The sequence below is a fragment of the Myxine glutinosa genome, chromosome 6 (genome assembly GCF_964187855.1).
Source record: "Myxine glutinosa chromosome 6, kmMyxGlut1.1, whole genome shotgun sequence".
In the NCBI taxonomy this organism is placed as follows: Eukaryota; Metazoa; Chordata; class Myxini; order Myxiniformes; family Myxinidae; genus Myxine; species Myxine glutinosa.
Genome location: NC_136266.1, coordinates 109,798,783 through 109,820,796, shown reverse-complemented (window position 1 = coordinate 109,820,796; position 22,014 = coordinate 109,798,783). Strand labels below are relative to the sequence as shown.

At 43.0% G+C, this 22,014-nt stretch overlaps 1 protein-coding gene across 1 annotated transcript; it reads right to left on the bottom strand.

The window, feature by feature from the left end:
* Window positions 1-1,068: 1,068 nt before the first annotated feature.
* POLDIP2 (DNA polymerase delta interacting protein 2) lies at window positions 1,069-21,812 on the bottom strand. Its single transcript, XM_068120820.2, has 11 exons — window positions 21,618-21,812; window positions 19,615-19,696; window positions 18,205-18,302; window positions 11,079-11,187; window positions 10,891-10,960; window positions 10,503-10,610; window positions 9,850-9,986; window positions 4,537-4,563; window positions 2,521-2,646; window positions 2,264-2,343; window positions 1,069-2,061 (listed from the first exon to the last, which is right to left on the bottom strand). The coding sequence occupies exons 1-11, from the start codon at window positions 21,761-21,763 to the stop codon at window positions 1,950-1,952; spliced, it is 1,095 nt and encodes a 364-aa protein (XP_067976921.2). The 5' UTR covers window positions 21,764-21,812; the 3' UTR covers window positions 1,069-1,949.
* Between the last annotated feature and the right edge of the window lie 202 nt (window positions 21,813-22,014).

Sequence of the window (22,014 nt, the reverse complement as noted above, 5' to 3'; positions counted from 1 at the left end):
GCATGACTTGGTTCCTCCTAAGAACACAAGGGTAATCCTGCATGCACATGATTTTTTTTTTGAATGTCCCTTCTTGTCTGTACTTAGCCACATGGCACATACCATATATAAAGGGGCCTTTTCTATGCCCCTGGCATTTTACCCAATAATATATTTTTACACACTAACATTAAATTAGTTGTTAATCACATGAAGAATTTCTTTTAAAGTAACAAATGTAGTTTGTAAACCAGGGTGAATTTCACTGCAAACGGTGTGAAACAGAACGTTGTTTAATCTTTCTTATCTCCTGACACTAGCAGAACGTACCATGTAGAAACTCCCCCTCCCCCCACCTCCAACTTTTTTTTTTTTTTTTTTTACAAATACAGTATATACATTTTTTGTCCCCCGTCACACCACGGAGCGAAAGGGGGACTATGGTTTTCCCCTCCATCCATGTGTGCGTCCGTCCGTGCGTGCGTAAGCGAAGGACCGAATTCTAATTTGGTGTGTGGGTGCAATCCACGTCAAAATCCAAAATGGCCACCGCCATGCATGTCTGAACCTTGAACAGAATATCTTGAAAAATAAGTGAAGTATCAACTTCTAATCTGGTGTGTGGGTGTATCTAGGCATAAGGAAGAACGCTATTGAAAATTGGGTCGCCACGTCAAAATCCAAGATGGCCGCCACCATATATATGTCTGAACCTTGTGAGCGAAATACCTTGAAAAATAAACGAACTACCAACTTCTAATCTGGTGTGTGGGTGTATCTACGCATAAGGGAGAACGCTATTGAAAATTGGGTCACCACGTCAAAATCCAAGATGGCCGCCTTGCGTCTTCCACTTTGTCAACTCACATCACTTCACCGACGGGGGACCGAGGCATAACGCTTGTTATTCATAAATAGATATCTTAATATTTTTACAATACATATTTATTTACCCCCCCTCAGTAAAATAATTTTGTTGTAGGAATGTGCCTTTGTGCCACTTACCCTACAACGGCATATTCCGACAACAAAATTTTTCCTACACCCTTCCGATGACGCACTCCTCCTACGGAAACCAGCACAGAACTGTTTATTTACACAAAACTGTTTATTTTGAAGCACTTCAACATCTGGACTCTAATACAGTAGAGGAAAGGCAAATTATAACCTTTTCAAATTGCTTTAAAAAGAAAATCAGAAGCTTTCAAACCACAAAGTTTGAATCTACTGCACATGGTCAGAGAGAAAGGAAGAAAGCAAAAAGGGATAATGGTGAGTTGGGCTGTGGATAATGGTGAGTTTAGCTGAATGGATTATCTGATCAATTTGTCCAAAACAAATGCAAGGTTAACATTGATTTGTTTGTCAGCAAAGAAGCCAAAATTTGAAGGATAAAAAGAGCTCAAATACTTTTATGAATGCAAACATGGTGGAATTTGATCTGTTTCCTCCCCCCCCCCCCCCTACCCCACCCCCCTCCCATCTCCCTGCCCCCGTTTCTACATACCCATCCGCTCTCTTTTCCAAACCTTTACCCCCATCACCTTCCAAATTAGGAATCAATCTTATTTATTTATCTCTGACTTTGCAAATGATCAAAGATGTCTAAAATATATTACAAGTTTCTGTACAAATCAGCAAACAATGCATTTGTATTACAACATTGAGAACATTCGATGTTGTGTTGGGAGCCTGGAGATTGGATACCTCCAGACTCTTGCATCATGCACTTTTCAAGTCACGCAAACGGAGAAGGTCAGCACGGCTCGGGATAGCTTTGGTGGAAATCTTATGAGCGTTACTCCAGCTCAAGGAAATAACATTTTAGCTGGTGGCTCAGAGTTAAGAAATTTTATCACAAACTCTGCTGACCGACTCCAAAATCACTAATTCAACGGTGGCAGACTACAAAATCACGAGGTCTTCTGCAGCCCACTCCAAAATCACCTCTTCCGCAACCCACTCCAAAATCACCAACTCTCCCGTGGACCACTCTTGTCTTCTTTGGTGCTCTCCAGTGAGAATGGTGGGATGCGCACATCAAACTGAGAGCCGTCTACATGCTCAAACCTGAACGTTCCCCTGCAAATCAATCGAGTATCGTATCGTTGATGTTGAGCACAAACATAACATTAGCATCTTAGCCTGACATTGATGGAATGATATGCTGATGATCATTGATGTTCGGACGTTATTTAGGTTATGAAGCAAATCATCAAGTTAAACATTGTTTGAGCTTTACCTACATACAATTCATGTTGTGCTTGGAACACACAAGACATACCACATGTGACCACTGGCAGCCTGTAGGGACACATGGCTGCTGTACTGGAAAGCAGGCTGCTCCTTGGAAAGAATTGGCTCCTGGGAGAAAATTACACAATTGTCAAATGGCAAAATATTTGCATTCATCGCAATTTTAAAACCGTCTTTGCTCTCAATAAACCCACAATTCCAATTATATCACCAACTGGTAGCTTGCGTAATTTCACAAGACTTAACCCCCTTTTGTCACCTGCTGAAGCAGGTTAAATTACGCACCCGGCCCACAACTCCTCGTCCACGGACAGTCTCCAATGTGCCCGTCAGACTGAAGATCCTCCAATGACGCTCCCGCAGCTGCACAGCTTCAATACTCAGGTTTTCAAGACGGATGCAGTACCGCCACTGCAAGGCGAGTGGGAACATGGACAGCCATTTCAGCATTACACGTTATGACCAATTCATTAGGCAAATATGGTGGTGCTGATAGCAACTAAGTGTCTCCAACAACACAGCATGCAAAAACTACTATTTGTACCAGAGTCTCTCATAACATCTAATCAACAATTTTTTAAATTGCATTTCCCTTTTCTTTATTCTCAGGAAAGGCTCATCCTGTTTTCATACTAAAAAAGGTTTAAATGTATATTTAGTACAAATATTTTTTACCTCCGCCACCAAAGGGGGACAGAGGTTATGTTTTCCCCAGTTTGTCTGTTTGTTTGTATGTGAGCAGGATAGCTCAAAATGTTATGGCCAGATTCAGACGAAAATTGTTGGACAGTGTGTGACAAGGACAAATCAATTTGCTTTGGGTGACGATCCGGGTGCGGATCCGGACACTATAATTTTTTTTAAACCTAAGTGATTCTTCACCATTGAGAGATGTGCACAAAAACGATATAGCACGATATCTCAAAATGTTGTGGACCGATTCGGATGAAACTTGGTGGACAGGTTGGATGGCTAACAAAAATCGATTCAATTTTGGTGAAGATCCAGATCCAGCCTACCAGTGGGATACAAAACGTATACTCTTCAGCCTGGCAGAGGTATGCGCTCTACCAAGTGCCGTTCTCATCTCTTTCTCTTATACACACTTCCAACAAAAGAACAATTCCTTGTTAAAATTCCAAAAGTTGATCAGTAGGTCAGTAGGTTGATCAGTGTCCTTTGAGGATTTTGATGTTTAGAATGGCGGGGAAAAGAGGTGGGGTGATGGTGCCAGTGATACCAATTCAGATCCACACTCTGATGGGATTCCTCTCTGTAAATCTCAGGAGATCAATCTCCAATGATGAACACAATCGTGCAATGCTCGTCAGTAAAAACGAATCTCTACTGAGGGGAATACCAGGCTTTTTCAGGGGACTCAGACGCAATTTTGCATATACAGTCGGACCCCACTATTTACTGTCCCGCTATTCACTGGTTCCGCATATTCGTGGTTGATAAATTGCGACCTGCTTCTCTTTTCGCGGCCCTATGTCCTGTGTATACGTAGTTTTTCACGGGCGAAAAAAAACAAATTACTGCGAGTTACTGTACAGAATGAAAACACTCCCCCCATGTCTACAATTGGCTGTCTCCCTTTTCCCCCATTGAAACAATGGCACAGCATACATTCGCAGATTTTCATCGACATTCCTGGATTTTCATTGACATTTGCGGATTTTTGTCGACATTCTCAGTTTTTCCAACATTCGCGGATTTTCATGATTCGGGAACCAATCCCCCATTTTTCCATTGAAACAATGCCCCGCTATTTGCGGTTTTGTAGTTCGCGGCACTTTCCAGGAATGTGGCAGGTAGCACTGGGTTACATGTTACCAGTGGCAGCAAAGAGACCGACCTGACTGACGAATTGGAAGCAAGCTTTCTACATTCCCCTCTCCACTGACACTCATAAGATATATTCATGCTGTTCCCCTTTCCACTCGACCACTGTCACTGGATTACAACACAGCTTAAAGGTTCCAGTAAAGATGGTGTGTAGTGGAGCGATAATCCACACACTGTTGGGCGAACACGTCACATGGAAAAACTAAATTCTCAGTTGATGTCACTTGGGAGCACACCACCACAGAAGCAAAAATGGTGCACCGTTCGGTGTGAGATTCAGAATGGAGACAATGTTTCGTGCTTGTGGACAAGGTTATATAAGCAGTTGGTGTTGTACATGTTATACACAAATGTATCAAACCACATAATATGGTCTTACACAAAATTAGACCCTCCCCTCCCAAGATCAAATGCTCTTATGCGTTGCACAAAATTAACAAAAATAGAGCTTACCCAATATACACGTGAGTTTCCAGTCTCCTGAAAAAGAGAATGCAGAAATTAATCCAAACAAAATGAAGTGCAGGCACAACCTGAAGGAAATCAAAAGATATCAATCGCTGTGATTAAGAATAATAAATGTGCAAATGTAAATGCAATCAAAGTTGGCCAAAGCATGCTGGTTCGAATCTCTGCAGGTGGGTGTCCAAAGATGGAAGAAGGCCTATCCAAAGCCCACAGCACACATATTGGTTGATTGTTTTTAACGTTTTTATTACAAGAACGAACTTGTGATGCTTCCAAAAAAATTATCATAACTTAGCCTCTAGTTACAGTATCGCTCATTTGAGATGCTTCTTGGAGTCTTTTTTGAATACTGTTCTCTATGAAGTTGTTTTTTTATTTATATAGTTTTATCATTCCAGTTACTTTTATTTATTACCCCATGCACACAAAGTGAAAAGAAGGGTTAAGTAATTTGTTTACTTTGTCTGTCTGCAGACACCAGTTTATGATCGAGGAACTACTTGACTTCAATTGAACGTTATATTTCGATCATGATCGGAACAAGAATCGGAAAACGAACCAGCAGCTTACCAGTCACGTGCAGCTCTGAATTTGGCAAATCATACGGAATCTCATCCCAATCACACATGTACACAGAGGAATAGAGTAATTATTTTAGTCCATCTACCTCTACCTGTGTGGCAGTCAAGCAAAATTGAAAAGCATTCCAAACAGGACACTTGGTTTTTAGGGAGGTCATAAAGGACACAAACAATAGGCATGAAGAACTAATGTAATGTGTTAAATAAGTTGGTGTAAATGACGTTGCATCAACGGTGGTTAACTTCCGGGGAAAAAAATTCTTCATCTACAGACTTTAAAGCTTTTATTGTATTTCAATTGAATCCTATAATTGAACACTGGAGAACATAAATTGTCTTCTTGCCACTTCCAAAAACATACAGTTTTGCATTACTTGAACAAAATACTAATCTATTTTAAATCATCTCGACCAATCAAATTTTCTGCACGCTTTCAGCATTGGTGAATACCGAGATTCAGACAAAATGGCAGCTCGTAGGAAATAAAGATTGTGCTCGGAAACAAAGCAAGAGTTTAAAAAAAACCCTTCCCATGTCCTTTTTTCTCTCAAGTCTGCATGGTTTTGTTTTTTTCTTTTTTTGTAGAGAACTTTCTTGACCTTGAATTTGGATCGACCTTGAACAACTTGAATTTGGATTTATGCCAGGAAGAGGAACAACAGACGTGCTTTTTATTGTAGGGCAGTTGCAGGAGAAGTACATGGAGAAGAGGAAGAAGTTGTTTCTTGGGTTTATTGATCTGGAGAAAGCATTCGATAGGGTTCCACTCGAAGTAGTGACATGGGCATTGAGGAAGTTAGGAGTGGAGGAATGGTTGATCAGAGTAGTGATGGTAATGTATGAGAGAGCACGCACAGCTGTAAGGACGAAGGACAGGAACAGTGGTGAGTTTGAGGTGAAGGTAGGAGTCCATCAGGGGTCGGTACTAAGTCCACTACTATTTGTAGCTGTGATGGAGGTGCTGGCTCGGAATGTAAAGGAGGGTTTACCGTGGGAGTTGCTGTACGCAGATGATCTGGTGTTGATTGCGGAAAGTATGGATGGATTGAAGGAGAAGATGAACAAGTGGAAGGAATGTATGGAGACAAAAGGTCTGAAGGTGAATATCGGAAAAACGAAGGTGATGGCAAGTGGTAAAGCATGTGGTAAGGTGGAAAGAACTGGGAAGTGGCCGTGTGCAGTGTGTAGGAAGGGTGTCGGAGTGAACTCCATTCAATGTACAATGTGTGCCGAGTGGGTTCATCAAAAATGTAGTGGTCTGAGGGTCATTAACCAGTGTGACAGCTACATTCAAGTGTAAGGTGTGCACAGAGGGAGCTGCAGAAGGAGGAAATGTTGAGTTGGATCTTGGAGACAGTGTGAATCTGGAAGGTGAGAAAACATTTTGCTACCTAGGAGACATGCTGAATGGAGGTGGATCAGACTCAGCAACGGTTGCGAGTGAGATGTGCATGGACGAAGTTTCGGGAACTGAGTGGCGTGCTGACGAGGAGGGGAGTGTTGTTGAAGCTGAAGGGAAAGGTGTATGCTGCATGTGTGAGAAGTGTTATGATTTATGGGGAGCGAGACATGGGTAATGAACATAGAGCAGCAACGAAGGCTGGAAAGGGTGGAAATGCGAATGGTTTGGTGGATGTGTGGAGTGTCGTTGAGAGAGAGGAAGACAAATGATGCATTGCGAAAGATGATGAGAATAGAGCCTGTGATGGATGCTGTGAAGAGAAACAGGTTGAGATGGTTTGGTCATGTGTTGAGGAAGGATGAAAGTGACTGGTTGAGAAGAGTGATGGAAATGAATGTAGAAGGGAGTAGAGGACGGGGGAGACCGAGAAAGACTTGGCTAAAGGTGGTGGAAGAAGAAATGCGGGCAAGGGGGTTAACAAGGGGAGATGTAGAAAATAGGGCAAAACGGAGAAGATTGTCATGGGGCCCGCAAGGCTAACCCCCGCTGTAGCAGGGAAAATGGCCTCAAAATGCCTTTTGTTGTTTTTGTTTTCAACTTTCTTGACCATTTTGTTATTTATTATGCAAGTACTGATGTGTCAATTTCAAACGTGATGTAATTTCCTTCTCCATCAGATTAACTTTTGCACAGAGGTCACACTTGGTCCCTCCATATGGATTATTGAATGACAAACTGCCCAATGTGCACAAGGATTTCACCCAATTTGAATGGATATGGAGGAATTTTCTCCACATGACGGACCAAAGCAGCAACTAAACGAAAGTTCAGAATTGTTTGACAAAGTCTACAACTGGCCAAATACCACCCTTAAATGCATCATCCACATAGATGTTTCAACAACACCACATTTCAAAGTCAAGTTATAGCATACCAAAATAATGAATTTGAATGTTCCAGACATGCTCTGCTTCACACAACAAAACACACAATACTCTGTTATACACTTTAAGCACAATGATTAGTCCCCACCTTGCATTGTTGCAACCAATTACCATTGTGAAAGGAAACAGTCAATGATTTGGTTTTCTTGTGCACAAGATTGAGCTCATGAATGAGTGCTACAATCACAATCGGAATTCTTCCCGACAAAGGGTGTTTGGGGCTATCTACGTACTGCATATACATAAATGTACAGAGTGGCCATAAAGTCCCGATGCACGCAGTTAGAATTTAGTTAGAATTTATCTGTATGCTCCCCTCCATTCTCCACACAAACTTGAATTTTTCGCCATGTTCTTCTGGACATCTTTGTCCATGTTGAGGGTTGGAGGCCATAAAAGCAGCCCTTGACAGCTGTTTTGAGGTCTTCAACTGTTGTTAGGTGGAGATGAGAAATTTCCTCTTTCACAATGACAATTTTCACAATTTCACAATCCCTGGTGTTGGGCTAGCGGCTAGGGTGCCGGCTTAGGATCCTAGGATCCTGGGTTCGAATCTCGGTCGATCGCCGAATTAACGCCAGGGGGGTTGACTCAGCCTGTCATCCTTCTGAGGTCGGCTAATTGAGTACCAGTTCACTGGTAATTCCCTGTTTGTCGTTGAAGGCGGCAAAAAGGGTTGGCGTCAGGAAGGGCATCCGGCCGTAAAACATTGCTTCAAAAAAGGGGACCAAAAAACAACAACTACCACGGTCCCCGAAAAGGCCAACCCCCGCTTTGCGGGGAAAAATGGCCTCTAAACGGTGGTTTTACAATGCCCCGAAGCGAGTTGTCACATGTTGTTAAGTCCAGACTTTGAGGCCACACTATCTCAGATCCACATCCAATCCATCGTCCACTGAATTTGTCGTCGAGATATTCTACAACTGCGAGAGCATAATGTGCTGGTGCACCATCTTGTTGCAGGATAGCTGTTAGTGTTGCCTCGAGACCTCTCTCACACAGCTGTGGAACAAACCATGTCTGAAGCATGTTCAAATAAGCAGTGTGATTGACACTTGTATCGAAAAAATATGGCCCTATCAAGTGATCTTCTGAAATTTCTGCCCACATCATGACATGAGGATACTGTTAAATTTCCTCATAAAAATGAAGATTTTCTTTGCACCAAAAATAAACATTCCTGGATCGATTTCTGAGGTAAATAGCACACTCATCCGAAAAAACATATGCTTCGTCTTGATTTAATGGTGGGAAATCGCTACAGAAGAGCCTTGCTCTAAATCAAGTCAAATCAAGGACACTCCCTGTTGAAAAAGCCTTCTTCTCACATGCCCGCATTGTGTCGCGCGTAGGAGCTGGCTTATCAAACCTCTGCGAAAATCTTGTCCTTATGTCTTCAAAACTTGCTCTTTCTCGCATGCGGTCATGAATCCAAACACAAGTAATCAATCAGTCTATCTTCTATCGTGTACTCACTGGTGTCCGTCATGCTGAAGCCGTACCTGGAAAACAAATAAGTAACAGAGGACACGCTTTTATGCATCGGGACTTTGTGGCCACTCTGTAGACTGGTTGATCTCCTCCTCTTTATACTCATTCCTAATACGGTTCCATACATCACAACCATGAACAGAATAATTAAAGTTGTATACTGTTTCTTTTATGTCTGTATATGCATAAATTAAGTTGGCCATTCCAGTCACTGGACATCTTCTCTAACCAAGCTGCACAAGCTTCAAACTAGAGTGAAGTCGATGGTGCACCATCACAAAACGCCACTCTTCCCACCCAAAGCAAAGTTGAAAGATGGCAAAAAGTTCTTCCAGGAATGACCGAATATCAAATTTCGAGTTCAATTTGTTTTCCATTTTGACCCTTGTGACACCAAGTCCCCATACTCTGGGGCATGAACCAGAGGTCATATCACAAAAAATCATGACATTTAATGCATCCCCCTATGTTGATTTCATATCAAAAATTTAATTTAAAACTTTTTTTTAAATCTGCCCGTAATTGCATTTTTTGTTATTTGACCTTTTGACCCTGCCCAGGTGGGCGGGGCCAAATTATACTGCTCTCCCACATTCGTGTAATCATAACTACCAAGTTTGGTGAATTTCTGCACAACCGTTTAGGAGATCGTGTGACAGACGAACGGACTGCAATATCCCAGTTTTTGTTTTCTTTCAAAAAGCGTCCGGATAAAAATGTACTGTCAATGCAACACATCTGTCACCTCACAAGGATGACAGTGCAGCAAACGCATGCATAAACTCAATTATGCCTCTACAGATCCACAACCTTGTCCAATGACGAACATATCTAACACACAACCGTTACATCACACACAGTTGTAGTTGTAATACCATACCCGCATGCCCATGTAAAACGGTGTGACTGTGACACGAACATTCTCCGTCGTCTCACGATGTACATCTGACAGTTCCAACCAGGGATGGTTCTTTTCCTGCCATGCATGCAGCGTGTCACGTGCAGCAAATACAGAAGCTGTGCATGAGGGAAGTTGGGGTGACAACCCTTAAAGCAGCAAAACTAGGAATGCACGAGTTGAGGAGATGAGGTGGTAGTAAAATACACACACAGCCAATGATCGCTGGTACAATTGAAATGGTACCTGTACAGAGGTATTGACATCACGACCTTTTAAAACATGTCATTGCATTTGTGGACAAAACCACAGGTTGGTAGGAATAAAATGGCCTCCATTAGGTGATAAAATTAATGTGAAATTTGGGTTGTCCTTTTTGGCAATTCCCAAATGAGCACATGGCTCACGATTTGGGAACAAAGGTTCAAATCCCACATGAATATCCCATTTATTTCCGATATATTTGTCGTTGATATGAAGGAACAGTCATCTATGGTCTATCAATGTCATGAACAAGCAAGGTCCTACATTGCATACACTACTCCATGAGCTTTAGAACATCAAATAGTTGTTGTTGTTTTTTTATACACGACAAAAGCGCAAGGTATGGTTTAATTAAAGCTGTGACTACACACCTTGGTTAGCATCAGAGGTAAAGAATCGGTCAAAGAGTTCATGGTGGATAGGCGTGCGGTCAGTGGAAGTATAAGGCAGCACATCGTTGTGAGCAATGTAGTCTAAGCCTGTAAAATGAATGGTCAGCTGAGGCTTTAAATAAATTATGTATTACTATATATAGATGGCAACAAGACATGCAATGACTACAACGGCTACACCTGAAGGGGAAAAAAAAGTTTACAAGGGGAGGAAGATAAGTGGAGGGGTGCAGGGAGAGAGAATCGACATTCAACTTACAACGACGAAGCATTCAAAATGGATCCAAAAGCTATAGACATTCCCATCTCCCCAAGGCCTTCAAAAGGATGAAAATCTCAATGCATCATACAAGAGCACTGTGGTCACCTGGGATTGCATACAGTGGCCGCCCATCATCATGGCTTGCCAAGAAGGTGACACCTTCGGTCTGAGCACGCTGTGACAGAGCCAATCAGGAGGACGTCGGTGATTCATACATAATTTATAAGCACAAATGAAATAATAGCAATCGTGAGGGAAAGGTGTATGGGTAAATGTGATGTAGTGGTACTTGCAATATGAGGACAGTCCCGTGAATCTACCAAAACTTGGTAGTACACTTGAGTTTGCCCTTTCACTTCTTTTCCCCCTTGTGTCCCACTTTGTTCAGTTTTCCTGCAATCGCTAACAAATGCACGGATATTAATGGATTAAAGCTAAAATAAGGTGGAAATAAAACATGGCGTGATGTTAGTGCCATTAAAACAATGCTACTTGAAAGAAGGACCATGTTGTAAACCATGAAGTTGTGTAACGGTCTGACACAGCCTTTTCACTGTATGAACACCCATCAAAGGCTGGCAGAATAGCCTCGAGGTATGCACACTTGCCTCTTAGCTATCTAGCCTGGGTTTGATATGCTACCCAGCAGCCTTGTGCTGCATAAGAAAGAAGAACACCCATCACAAACCCTAAGGGTGCTGTCTACATGCATCAGGCAATCATTCATTCTGGACCAGCCAAGATGGTTAAGTCCATTGATTAATGAAAGTGAAACTATCATATATGGCTTATCCTATCTAGATCGGTCCTGTGGTATACTGAGAATGGGCAAGGTCACTTGGAAGGTGACAGACATGAGGCCCATAGCTGGTAACGGCAGAAAATTTGGAATTTGTTTTAAGAATCAGCACACAATGGCCTAGCTCCTTGCAAAAGACACCATGGGATCTCTAACGTCTACCAGAAAAAGCTGGCCTACATTACGTTATTTCTTGTTTAACGTGGCAGTTGCGTTCCAATAATTTAGCCTGAAAGAGCAATGAGAACCTAAAAGAACATAAGAAACAATGTAATAGGTGGAGGTTGTGTGTCAGGATGTGGGTGGATGGTGAAGACCGAGAGAGGGGATGGAGGGAGGGGGGGAGAAAGAGAGAAAGAGAGAGAGAAAGAGAGAAAGAGAGAAAGAGAGAAAGAGAGAAAGAGAGAAAGAGAGAAAGAGAGAGAGAGAAAGAGAGAAAGAGAGAAAGAGAGAAAGAGAGAAAGAGAGAAAGAGAGAAAGAGAGAAAGAGAGAAAGAGAGAAAGAGAGAAAGAGAGAAAGAGAGAGAGAGAGAGAGAGAGAGAGAGAGAGAGAGAGAGAGAGAAAGAGAGAGAGAGAGAAAGAGAGAAAAAGAGAGAAAGAGAGAAAGAGAGAAAGAGAGAGAGAAAGAGAGAGAGAGAGAGAGAGAGAGAGAGAGAGAGAGAGACAGAGTCACTTTTTGCATTTAAATAAAATCAAATTAAAATAAAACCGTCGTGAATGACTCTCACTTTCCCCTGACTTTCATTGCAATTAAAGGCACAACACTGACCACTCACTTTTGTTTTATCGGCATTTGAACAAATCGTTCGTAAGATGGATTCCATAAGATCAAGCGCTCAACCAATGTCCACTGCTTGGTGATGGGCATGGGCGGCCGCAGACAGGGCATGGGTGACCGTGGACAATGCATGGAAGGCCGAGGACAAGGGGTGGTCGGCGGCGGTCAATGCATTGGAGGCCAATGTGCGAGCAGCCGCATAAACGTGTGGGCAGCCAAAGCATTGGCGGCCACGGACAAGGCTTAGGCAGCCATGGAAAACATTTGCGAGGCCCTGCACATTTGTGCACATCACTCTCTTGCACACATCACTCTCTTCATAAAATTGTAATATCTGCTCCTTTTGTTTCTTTAGATCAGAGACTCCTCACTCAGGCGTTTCACTGAAACACCCACGTCACGCTTCCGCCACAACTCCACCTTTTGCTCGATACCGAGCGATAAATGCTTTCTTTTCAAAACACGACCAGGTTATCCAGATGTTGAAGGCCTTTTTGACATGATTCTGACACAGCGGGTATTGCACATTACAAACACAATTGTGCGCACTAAATTAGAGATCACAACGTGCCATTGCCGAATCACATAAATCATGATGCCGAATCATATGTACACGCCACTTCGCAGGTTTATTTTTGTTGATTGCTCACTCACCTCTGTGGCGATATGTTTCCTGCAGATTAACTTTTCAATGGGGTGATTAACTTTTCAGAAGGCTTGCGAATAAAGGCTTGCGAATTGATTAGTCCTCGTCACACACACACACAACCTCTTCACCAAGTTTAGTCCAAATCCATCCACAACTTTTTGCGATATCCTGTTATGTATCGTTTTTGGCCCTACTTCCCAATGGTGAAGAATGACTTTTAAAATTCTAATAGCCGGATCCGAATGTGGATCTTCACCAAAATCTAATCATTTCGTCCGTGTCACATACACTACCACTTTGCCAAATTTTGTTCGATTCCTTCCACAACTTTTTCAGATATCTTGTTCATAGACAAACAAACAAACAGATAGTGCAGCAGATAAACACAAAAATTGTGCATTTTATGAGAAAAGCATGAAATTTTTAACATAGTTAGTGCATACCATAAGGTTTATTTATGTGCATACCATAGTTGTGCATTTATGTGCATACCATAGTTAGTGCATACCATAAGGTTTATTTACCATAAGGCTCCAAAACCTAACTAGAACGGCACTCAGTAGAGCACATACTTCTGCAAGGCTGAACAGTTTACGTTTTGTATACCACTGATAGGCCGGATCTGAATCCGAACCTGAACCAAAATCGAATCGGTTTATTCTTGTCGCTTAACCAAAGCATCACCCGAGTTTCATCCGAATCCATCCACAAGGAGGGAAGTCAGATTTGACCTCTGAGAACCGTGAGAGGTCAAATCCAAAATGGCCACCAGTCCACCGAGTCTAATGTTCAAACGCGCTTAATTTTGGAACCAAATAGTGTAGAAAAACATTATAGGTGTCAGTTCCAACTAAACTGGGGATGCCCAGAGGTGAATGATGCTTTCAATGAACTCCTAGGCATGCCAAGTGAGGTCAGTGAAGGCTCAATGTTACTGCTAGAGCGATTTGTGGTGCTGATGTACGATAGAACCAGTGAGCACGGAAGTGAATGATGCCAGGAAACAGCTCTTCACACAGAAGTGTAGAACTCTAGAGAACATTCCTCCAACCCAGGCAACACTCAAGCAGCACATCAAGCGCACTTGCTACCAGGCCAACTGTTGTAACCAGGCATTGGTCATGGATCCAGAGATGCCAGACCCAGCTGACTGGGGCTGGACAAAGGAGACAACTGGGTGGCAACCTCTTTGGACCACTCTTCCTGAAGCATCAAAATCGTGCCATGAATTCATCGACTGTGGCTGCAAGAAAGGGTGCACTGGACGCTGCAAGTGTGCCAAAGCTGCATTCAAGTGTACTGCACTGTGCTTCTGTTCTGGAGACTGTTAGATTTAGATCATTACCAATTTTCATCATTGCACTTGATTTAATGTAAGCTTTGGTGGACATACTTGGTTAACTACAGTTATTTTTTCCAGAGGTTATTGCATCATTCCTTGCAGTGTAAACACTTTTTTTTCATCATTTCTAGTCTTTGGGTGTTCTGTACCTATCCCTGTACCTGAAAAAATAAAGTTTTAAAAGTTCAAATGAGCTTTTTCCAATAGCAGTTCCAACTGCAGTATCATAAAAATAGATATTTAACGTAATTTGACCTTGACCGTGACCTAAATGCATGTCCTTGAGTTCTGGCGATCTCAAAAGTATCACCAAATGAATGGGCATCCCCAATTTAGTTGGAAATGACACCTATAAGCACGTTTGAACATTAGACCCGGTGGACTGGCGGCCATTTTGGATTTGACCTCACGGTCCTCAGAGGTCAAATCTGACTTCCCTCCACATCTGAAAATAAACCTTATGGTATATACTAACTATGCTAGAAATTTCATGCTTTTCTCAAAAAATGCACAATTTGTTAAAATATGAGAGCTTATCCGCTGTACTAAGACAGATGGGATGAAAACATAACTCAGGGTGAAAACATAACCTCCATCCACCTTCGGTGGTGGAGGTAACTAGAACGGCACTCAGTAGAGCACATACTTCTGCAAGGCTGAACAGTTTACGTTTTGTATACCACTGATAGGCCGGATCTGAATCCGAACCTGAACCAAAATCGAATCGGTTTATTCTTGTCGCTTAACCAAAGCATCACCCGAGTTTCATCCGAATCCATCCACAATTTTTGAACTAACATGCTATATATCATTTTTAGCCACATCACTCGATGGTGAAGAATCATTAAAAAAATTCTCTGATCCGTATCCAGATTTGGATCATCACCAAAATTGAATCAATTCTTCCTTGTCACATACCCAAGCTGTGCACCACATTTCATCCAAATTCATCCACAACTTTGAGATATCCTGTTCACAGACAGACAAACAGAAAGACAGACAGTGGTGAAAACATCATCTCCACCCACCTTCGGTTGCGGAGGTAAATATTGTTTCGGAATCCACAGGGGTTGTACAAGCTCCCAACTTAGATTGTCTGTGTTAATGGACCCAACTGACGCGACAATATTTGCATATTCCTTTTGCAAAACAAACAGTTTTGCTCCAACCCAGGGTATTTGACAAATTTGAAGGACATTGTTCTCGATTATTTTTGGGTTTTGAGTAACAAAATCACCCATTGGTCTCCCATCTCCACTGCCGCTGACATCAATTCTTCCTGGGAATTCTTCCAAAGCAAACTGATCTCTCTCATGCACAGATTTATCCCATCTCGCCTTCAATTGTCTTACCCTTCCTCCCGTCCATGGTACACTGAATCTTGTGGTGAGGCAGTTGCCCTGAAACAACTTGCCTTTGCCTCTTGGAAGGCTAATCCAACTGAAGGAAATCTCAGTTCCTTCCACCAAGCTCGGAACAAGTGTGTGTCTACCCTCAGGAGTGCCAGGAAGCACTATCTCTCCTCACTCAAGAATGAACTCTCAAACCTGTCTCCTTCCTCCAAATCCTGGTGGCGTCTGGTCAAATCCGTTTCTGGTGTTTGTTCCCCCTCCATCCCCTCCCTTACCTCAAATGGCCACACAGTTGACATCGCACGTGACAAAGCCGAATGCCTCAACTCTGTGTTTGCCTCGAAATCCTTAGTCCCAAACCCATCTCTCTCTGTTCCCTCCTTTCCCAGTCGAACCCAACTGCTCCTGGACTCTGTGTCCTTCTCTCCTGACAAGGTGGAGGAGTTTTTGTCAAACCTCGACTCTGATTCTGCAACTGGACCAGACGGCATCAGCCCACGGGTCCTAAAATCCTGCTCTGCCGCTCTATCTCACCCTCTCTCTGTTCTTTTCACCCTATCTTTTGCTCAAGGTCATCTGCCAGCATCCTGGAAATCAGCTAACATTACCGCTTTACACAAAAAAGGTGCAAAAACAGATCCTTGCAACTACAGACCAATCAGCCTGCTCCCAATTATCAGCAAAGTCATGGAATCCATCATTGCTTCGGATATGAAATCTTTCCTCTTCTCCAATGGCTTGATCTCTGATCATCAATTTGGTTTCAGACCAGGTCACTCTACTCTGGACATGCTGCTTCTGCTGTCTCAACAATGGATGGAGGTCCTCAATGCCAAACAGGAAATCAGAGCTGTCTCCCTTGACATATCAAGAGCCTTTGATACGGTCTGGCACCCAGCTCTGCTCACCAAACTCTCCTCCTATGGTATCCATGGAAATCTCCATGCATGGCTTGCGGACTTCCTCTCTGGTCGTAGTCAACGTGTGGCCCTGAATGGATTTCTCTCATCTCCCCTTCCTGTTCAGGCTGGAGTTCCCCAAGGAAGTGTGCTGGGCCCTGTGCTTTTTCTGGTCTTTATCAATGATCTCTCTGACTCTCTGGAAAATCCTCTCTATCTCTTTGCTGATGACTCCACTCTCTGCCGCTCCATTCCTCTTCCCTCAGATCGGCAGTCTGCAGCCTCCTCACTCTCTGAAGACCTGGACAAAATCACAGACTGGTCAAACAAGTGGAACATGTCTTTCAATCCTGCCAAATCTCACTCTCTTACTATGTCTCTCCGAAAAGATCGACTGGACAACCCTCCCATCTACTTTCTCAACAATCCTCTCCAAGAAGTTCTGTCACTCAAGCTTTTGGGTCTCACTATCTGCCATGATCTTTCTTGGGAAAACCACATTTCCAAGCTGGCCTCCAAAGCCAGTCGCCGACTGGGCATCCTCCGTCGTGCGAAGTCCTTCCTCGGCACACCTGAGCTCCTCACCACATACAAGGCTTTCATCCGCAGCTCTATGGAATACTGTTCTCCCCTATGGGCTGGTGCTCCTGCCTCACACCTGGCTCGGCTTCACGCTGTTGAATCCAAAGCTTTCAAAATCATTGGAATCTCCCGCGATGAAGCTATCTCTGAGGGCCTTTCACTCACTCACCGCAGGCAGGTAGGTGGTCTTTCTGTCTTCTACCGACTCCTCTCCGGCCTTGCTCCCCCAGCTCTCTCTGTGCTCTGTCCCCCAAATATTCCTACAGGTCGCACAAGATCTGCCAGCAACCCTCTGATGGTTAAACTGCCGAAATCTCGGCTCTCTGCTCACCTTCACTCTTTCATTCCTCTTTTCTCCCGCCTGTGGAACAAACTCCCACACTCCCTTCAATCCCTCTCCTCCCTCCAGGTCTTTAAAACAGCTGTTCACCACCATCTCTTATCTTCCCCCATCCATAACCTTGATCTTTTCTACCCCCACTAATTCACCCCAGATCCACCTTGTTTGAAATTCCAACTTATTTCCTGGAAATCCTGGCAGTGTCCATATGTTTATACCTCTCCCACCCCCCCCCCCCCTTCACATGCCTCCCCCCCTTCACATGCCTCCCCCCCAAAGCCCTCTCCCTCCCACAGATCTCTCGATGTCTCCATGTCTCTCGGTCCCTGCTCTCAAATGTTGTGTTTGTGTCCTTCCCCCTCTCTCCCCATCTTGTCTACCGCTCCCGATGTTATTTGTTTTATGTGTCTGTTTGTCTTTCTGTGTGATTAATGTTCGCTCTTTCACGAGCCTCGATCTTGTATACAAAAAAAAAAAAAAAAAAAAAAAAAAAAAAAAAAAAAAAAAAAAAAAAAAGCCCTGCCCTTGACAAAATCCTCCATCCACGTTAATGCTTCAGCGTACAAACTAAATTAAAATAACTTGAAGTGCAGATTACTGAATGCTATGTACCATTTCAGTGACAACTTCCTTCAAAAGAACCAGATCTTGCAGAAAGATCACCAGACGAGCCTCACCTGTCATTGCTACTGCTGGAGACATCACGGTCATAGAGACGTGCTCGCCATGGGAAAAGTACGACACCACGGTAACCAAACACTTTGTGCAAGAAAAGCTGAAACACACAAACAAAGATTGGAATAATACTACAATACATAATATTGTAGAAAGTACACGGCAATTAAATGGGGAATGATGTGCAAGCATGAATAGGCAATTAAATAACCATCGACATTAAAACAGTAAAACCCTTTTTGCTCATCTGCAAACAGTTGCCATGTATTATATGGACTGCCTTTCACCATAGGTTGGGCTTAGACATCCACATCTGGACATTTGTCTCATGCTGGAACACCAGATTTGAATCTCATGCACTTATCGAATGCCTCATGTCCTTGTAGAAAAATGTGGTAAAAGGAGATCAATTGAGAAATTGAATGAACATAAATCAGGGGAGGGGGACAGCAGGGATAAGGAACCAAAAAAAATTGCATTTTTCCAACTTTAATTGTTCTTGTATAAACCATCAACAAGAAATATTATGATGTGCAAGTAGAGTTTGGGTTCATAACAAAGCCATGTGAAATAGTACAGCCAAGCTCTTAATTTTGTTTTGTATGCAAGATCCACATGAAACCGCACAGCAATGTAAGCAGCAGGAGGAACGGAGCAGCAGGATGAGTGTCAAATGAATGGTGTGGGAAGCATAAGCAGGAAATGGTCCATAGTATACAGTACGAGTATAACAGGGGGAAAAGCAACAATAGTGGCAAGCACCCAATGCAATACAACAGTTGTACATCTGGAACCGCAACACCGGACAAGTGTGGAAGCAGCACTGCAACCAGCATCAACAGCATGAACGAGATATTCAATGAGGTCTCAAACTTAGGCAACGAGGAGATGGTCCGTGCTCTTTCCACATGAGCGGGAGGAAGCAATGGGTGGAAGGCTGGTTGAGATGACACTTCAAGAGTCTACAATTTGGTCTGTATGGAATATTAAAATACATGGGCCTTTATTTTATTGTCGAGGCAGTATTTATGCGTAGGCAGCATTGAGGGTGTCGACTGTGACCCGATTTCTTAACTCTTAATGGCAAAAGATTTGTGCAGGTGAAGAAGATGCAAACCTTTCAAGAGTCACTTTTCATTAGATGGTATAGCTTAAATATTCATTCCTTCCCATGTTACTATAAGATAGTAATTGGTGGGAAAACACTTGGAAAGAGAAGAGAAAAAAAATCTGGGAAAATATTGCAAGTAAGACATTAATATGGAGCGGTAGAAGTTCATACATATGCTCAATCAACAAGCTCCAATTAATTTTCTTGCCAGAACGTGTTGATGTAAACCCGTCCCCCTTCCTGAGCAAACTGGATAAATAGAACCCACCAAACATGATAACATTAACATAAACCTACTCACTTGGCCCGAATTATACTTTCCCTGTTCTCTCGGGGGCTCCAAAACCCCCACGGTCTCCAAAACCTTTCCTTCCGCTCTGTTCCTGGTCAAACACACAGTTTGAGTCAATAATAAAACAATGACAAATTAATTGTGATACACAACAAATTATTAGGATTCCATAATAAAGTATTATGATTACAACGTTAGTATTATGGATAATTGATCATTTTTACTTGTTCATTACAAGTGGTGTTGGGCTAGCGTTGTTGGTGTTGGGCTAGTGTTGGGCTAGCGTTAAATCCCTGGTGTTGGGCTAGCGGCTAGGGTGCCGGCTTAGGATTCCTAGGATCCTGGGTTCGAATCTCGGTCAATCGCCGAATTAATGCCAGGGGGGTTGACTCAGCCTGTTCATCCTTCCGAGGTCGGCTAATTTGAGTACCAGTTCACTGGCAATTCTCTGTTTGTCGTTGAAGGCGGCAAAAAGGGTTGGCGGCAGGAAGGGCATCCGGCCGTAAAACATTGCTTCAAAAAGGGGACCAAAAAAACAACAACTACCACGGTCCCCGAAAAGGCCAACCCCCGCTTTGCGGGGAAAAATGGCCTCTAAACGGTGGTATTACACCGACAACTTCATGATGCCCTCGGCCATCTTGACTAATATAGCACCGATACGTCTAATGCGAGAATCACAAAACTTCACACCATGGCGGGAATAACTAATGTGGGGACTGTGCTTTGTTTCATTCAAATATCTTTACCTGTTTTGGAGAAAAACAATAGGAGGCATTACTTTCCAACATGCCCTCACATAGGCGATATACAATACTGTGCAAAGGTTTGGGTTATTGTCATTTTTGTGGTGCGATTCACCATTTTAAACATTTGTGGGAAATTAGAAGTGTGCAATATCAGTAGACTAGCATTACCATGCAAAAATCCACGTTTAAAAACATACACGTTAAAGGGAAAAAGTGAGTGTTCAAAAAAAACATCACAAAAAGTACAAACCAAAAAAAATTTACTCACTCCGTCTTATCTAAAGGTAAGACTGTGGTAAAAGAGCAAATGAGGTATTACAGGGTAACAATGGCAAGAAGTTTTATTGCGACTTTGGATTTGAGGCAGTGTATTCATTCTTGCCGGGCTGGACTACAGAGTTCCGTACAGAGGAGGTGAAAAACGGGGGTAGAAAATATCAAGGTTTTGGATGGGGGTGAACAGCTGTTTTGAAGACCTGGGGGGAGGAGTGGGAGTGAAGAGAGTGAGGGAGTTTGTTCCAGAGGTGGGAGAAAAGAAGAATGAAAGAGTGAAAGTGAGCAGTCTTGATTTTGGCTTTTGCACCAGTAGAGAAAAATTCCAACAGAAAATTGAAACTAATTGTCAGTAAAAAAAAGGTTAATTTTTTTAATGCGTCTTATGTTTTCATGTTAAATCATGCAAGAATGGGGGAGAGGTTGCTTGGATGTGAATTATTGCGAGTTCAGATTTGAGGTGGTGTATAAGCCCTTTTTCATTCTTCCTAGGCTGGACTACAAAGTTAGATGGTCTGCATACACAATATGCAATTAAAACAATTTGTCACTGAAAAAGATGAATTTTTGCTGATTGCTGAAGGTCTCTGCGGCAGCGTCGCAGCAAAGAAACCACTGCTGACACCACAGAACAAGATGAAATGACCGACATTTGCAAATTGGGCGAATGAATAATGGTATAGGGAGGGTACTCTGGTCTGACAAATCCAAGTTGGAACTTTCTGGATCTAATTCTAACACCAAAATCGAATCATTTCGTTGCCACACACCCAACCACTGCAGCAAATTTCGTCCGAATCCGTCCGCAGCGGTTTGAGATACACTGGTCACAGACAGACAGACAAAGGTGAAAACATAACCTCCGTCCACCAACGACCGGGTCTTTCCTCGGGCTGACAGAGACCAACACGACCGGAACCCATTCCACATGTCAAAATGTCCCCAATCAAGCCTGGCCCGACTCCCGTCTCATCGCCCTCCAGGCCTTACCCGCCGCGGGACGACAGACAGCGCAGAGCGACGCCGGACAGTGGGCTCGATACTGTCCGCCTCGTCCCGGACAAAGCTCCAAACCGAGACCGACATCGCGCAGGCCGCAAGCATCGCGCCACAGTAATGAACACTCGGGCAGCCATGCGCTCAATGTGTTTACGTCACTCGTTATTCATTCACGCCTCGCTTTTCATTCGCTCTTTCCATTCGTCGGTTTTCTTCTTCGTCGTTCTTTTGCCTGTAGGCTATATTTAATACCTTTTTTTTTTTTTTCTCTGACCTTTTAATATTGTTCGTTTCTCTTTTTGTTATTTTCTTCAAGTTTATGCGTCAACATGATAGGCCTTTTTTTTTATTCTCCAAAAATGACTTAATTATGTATGCCAATTATTAT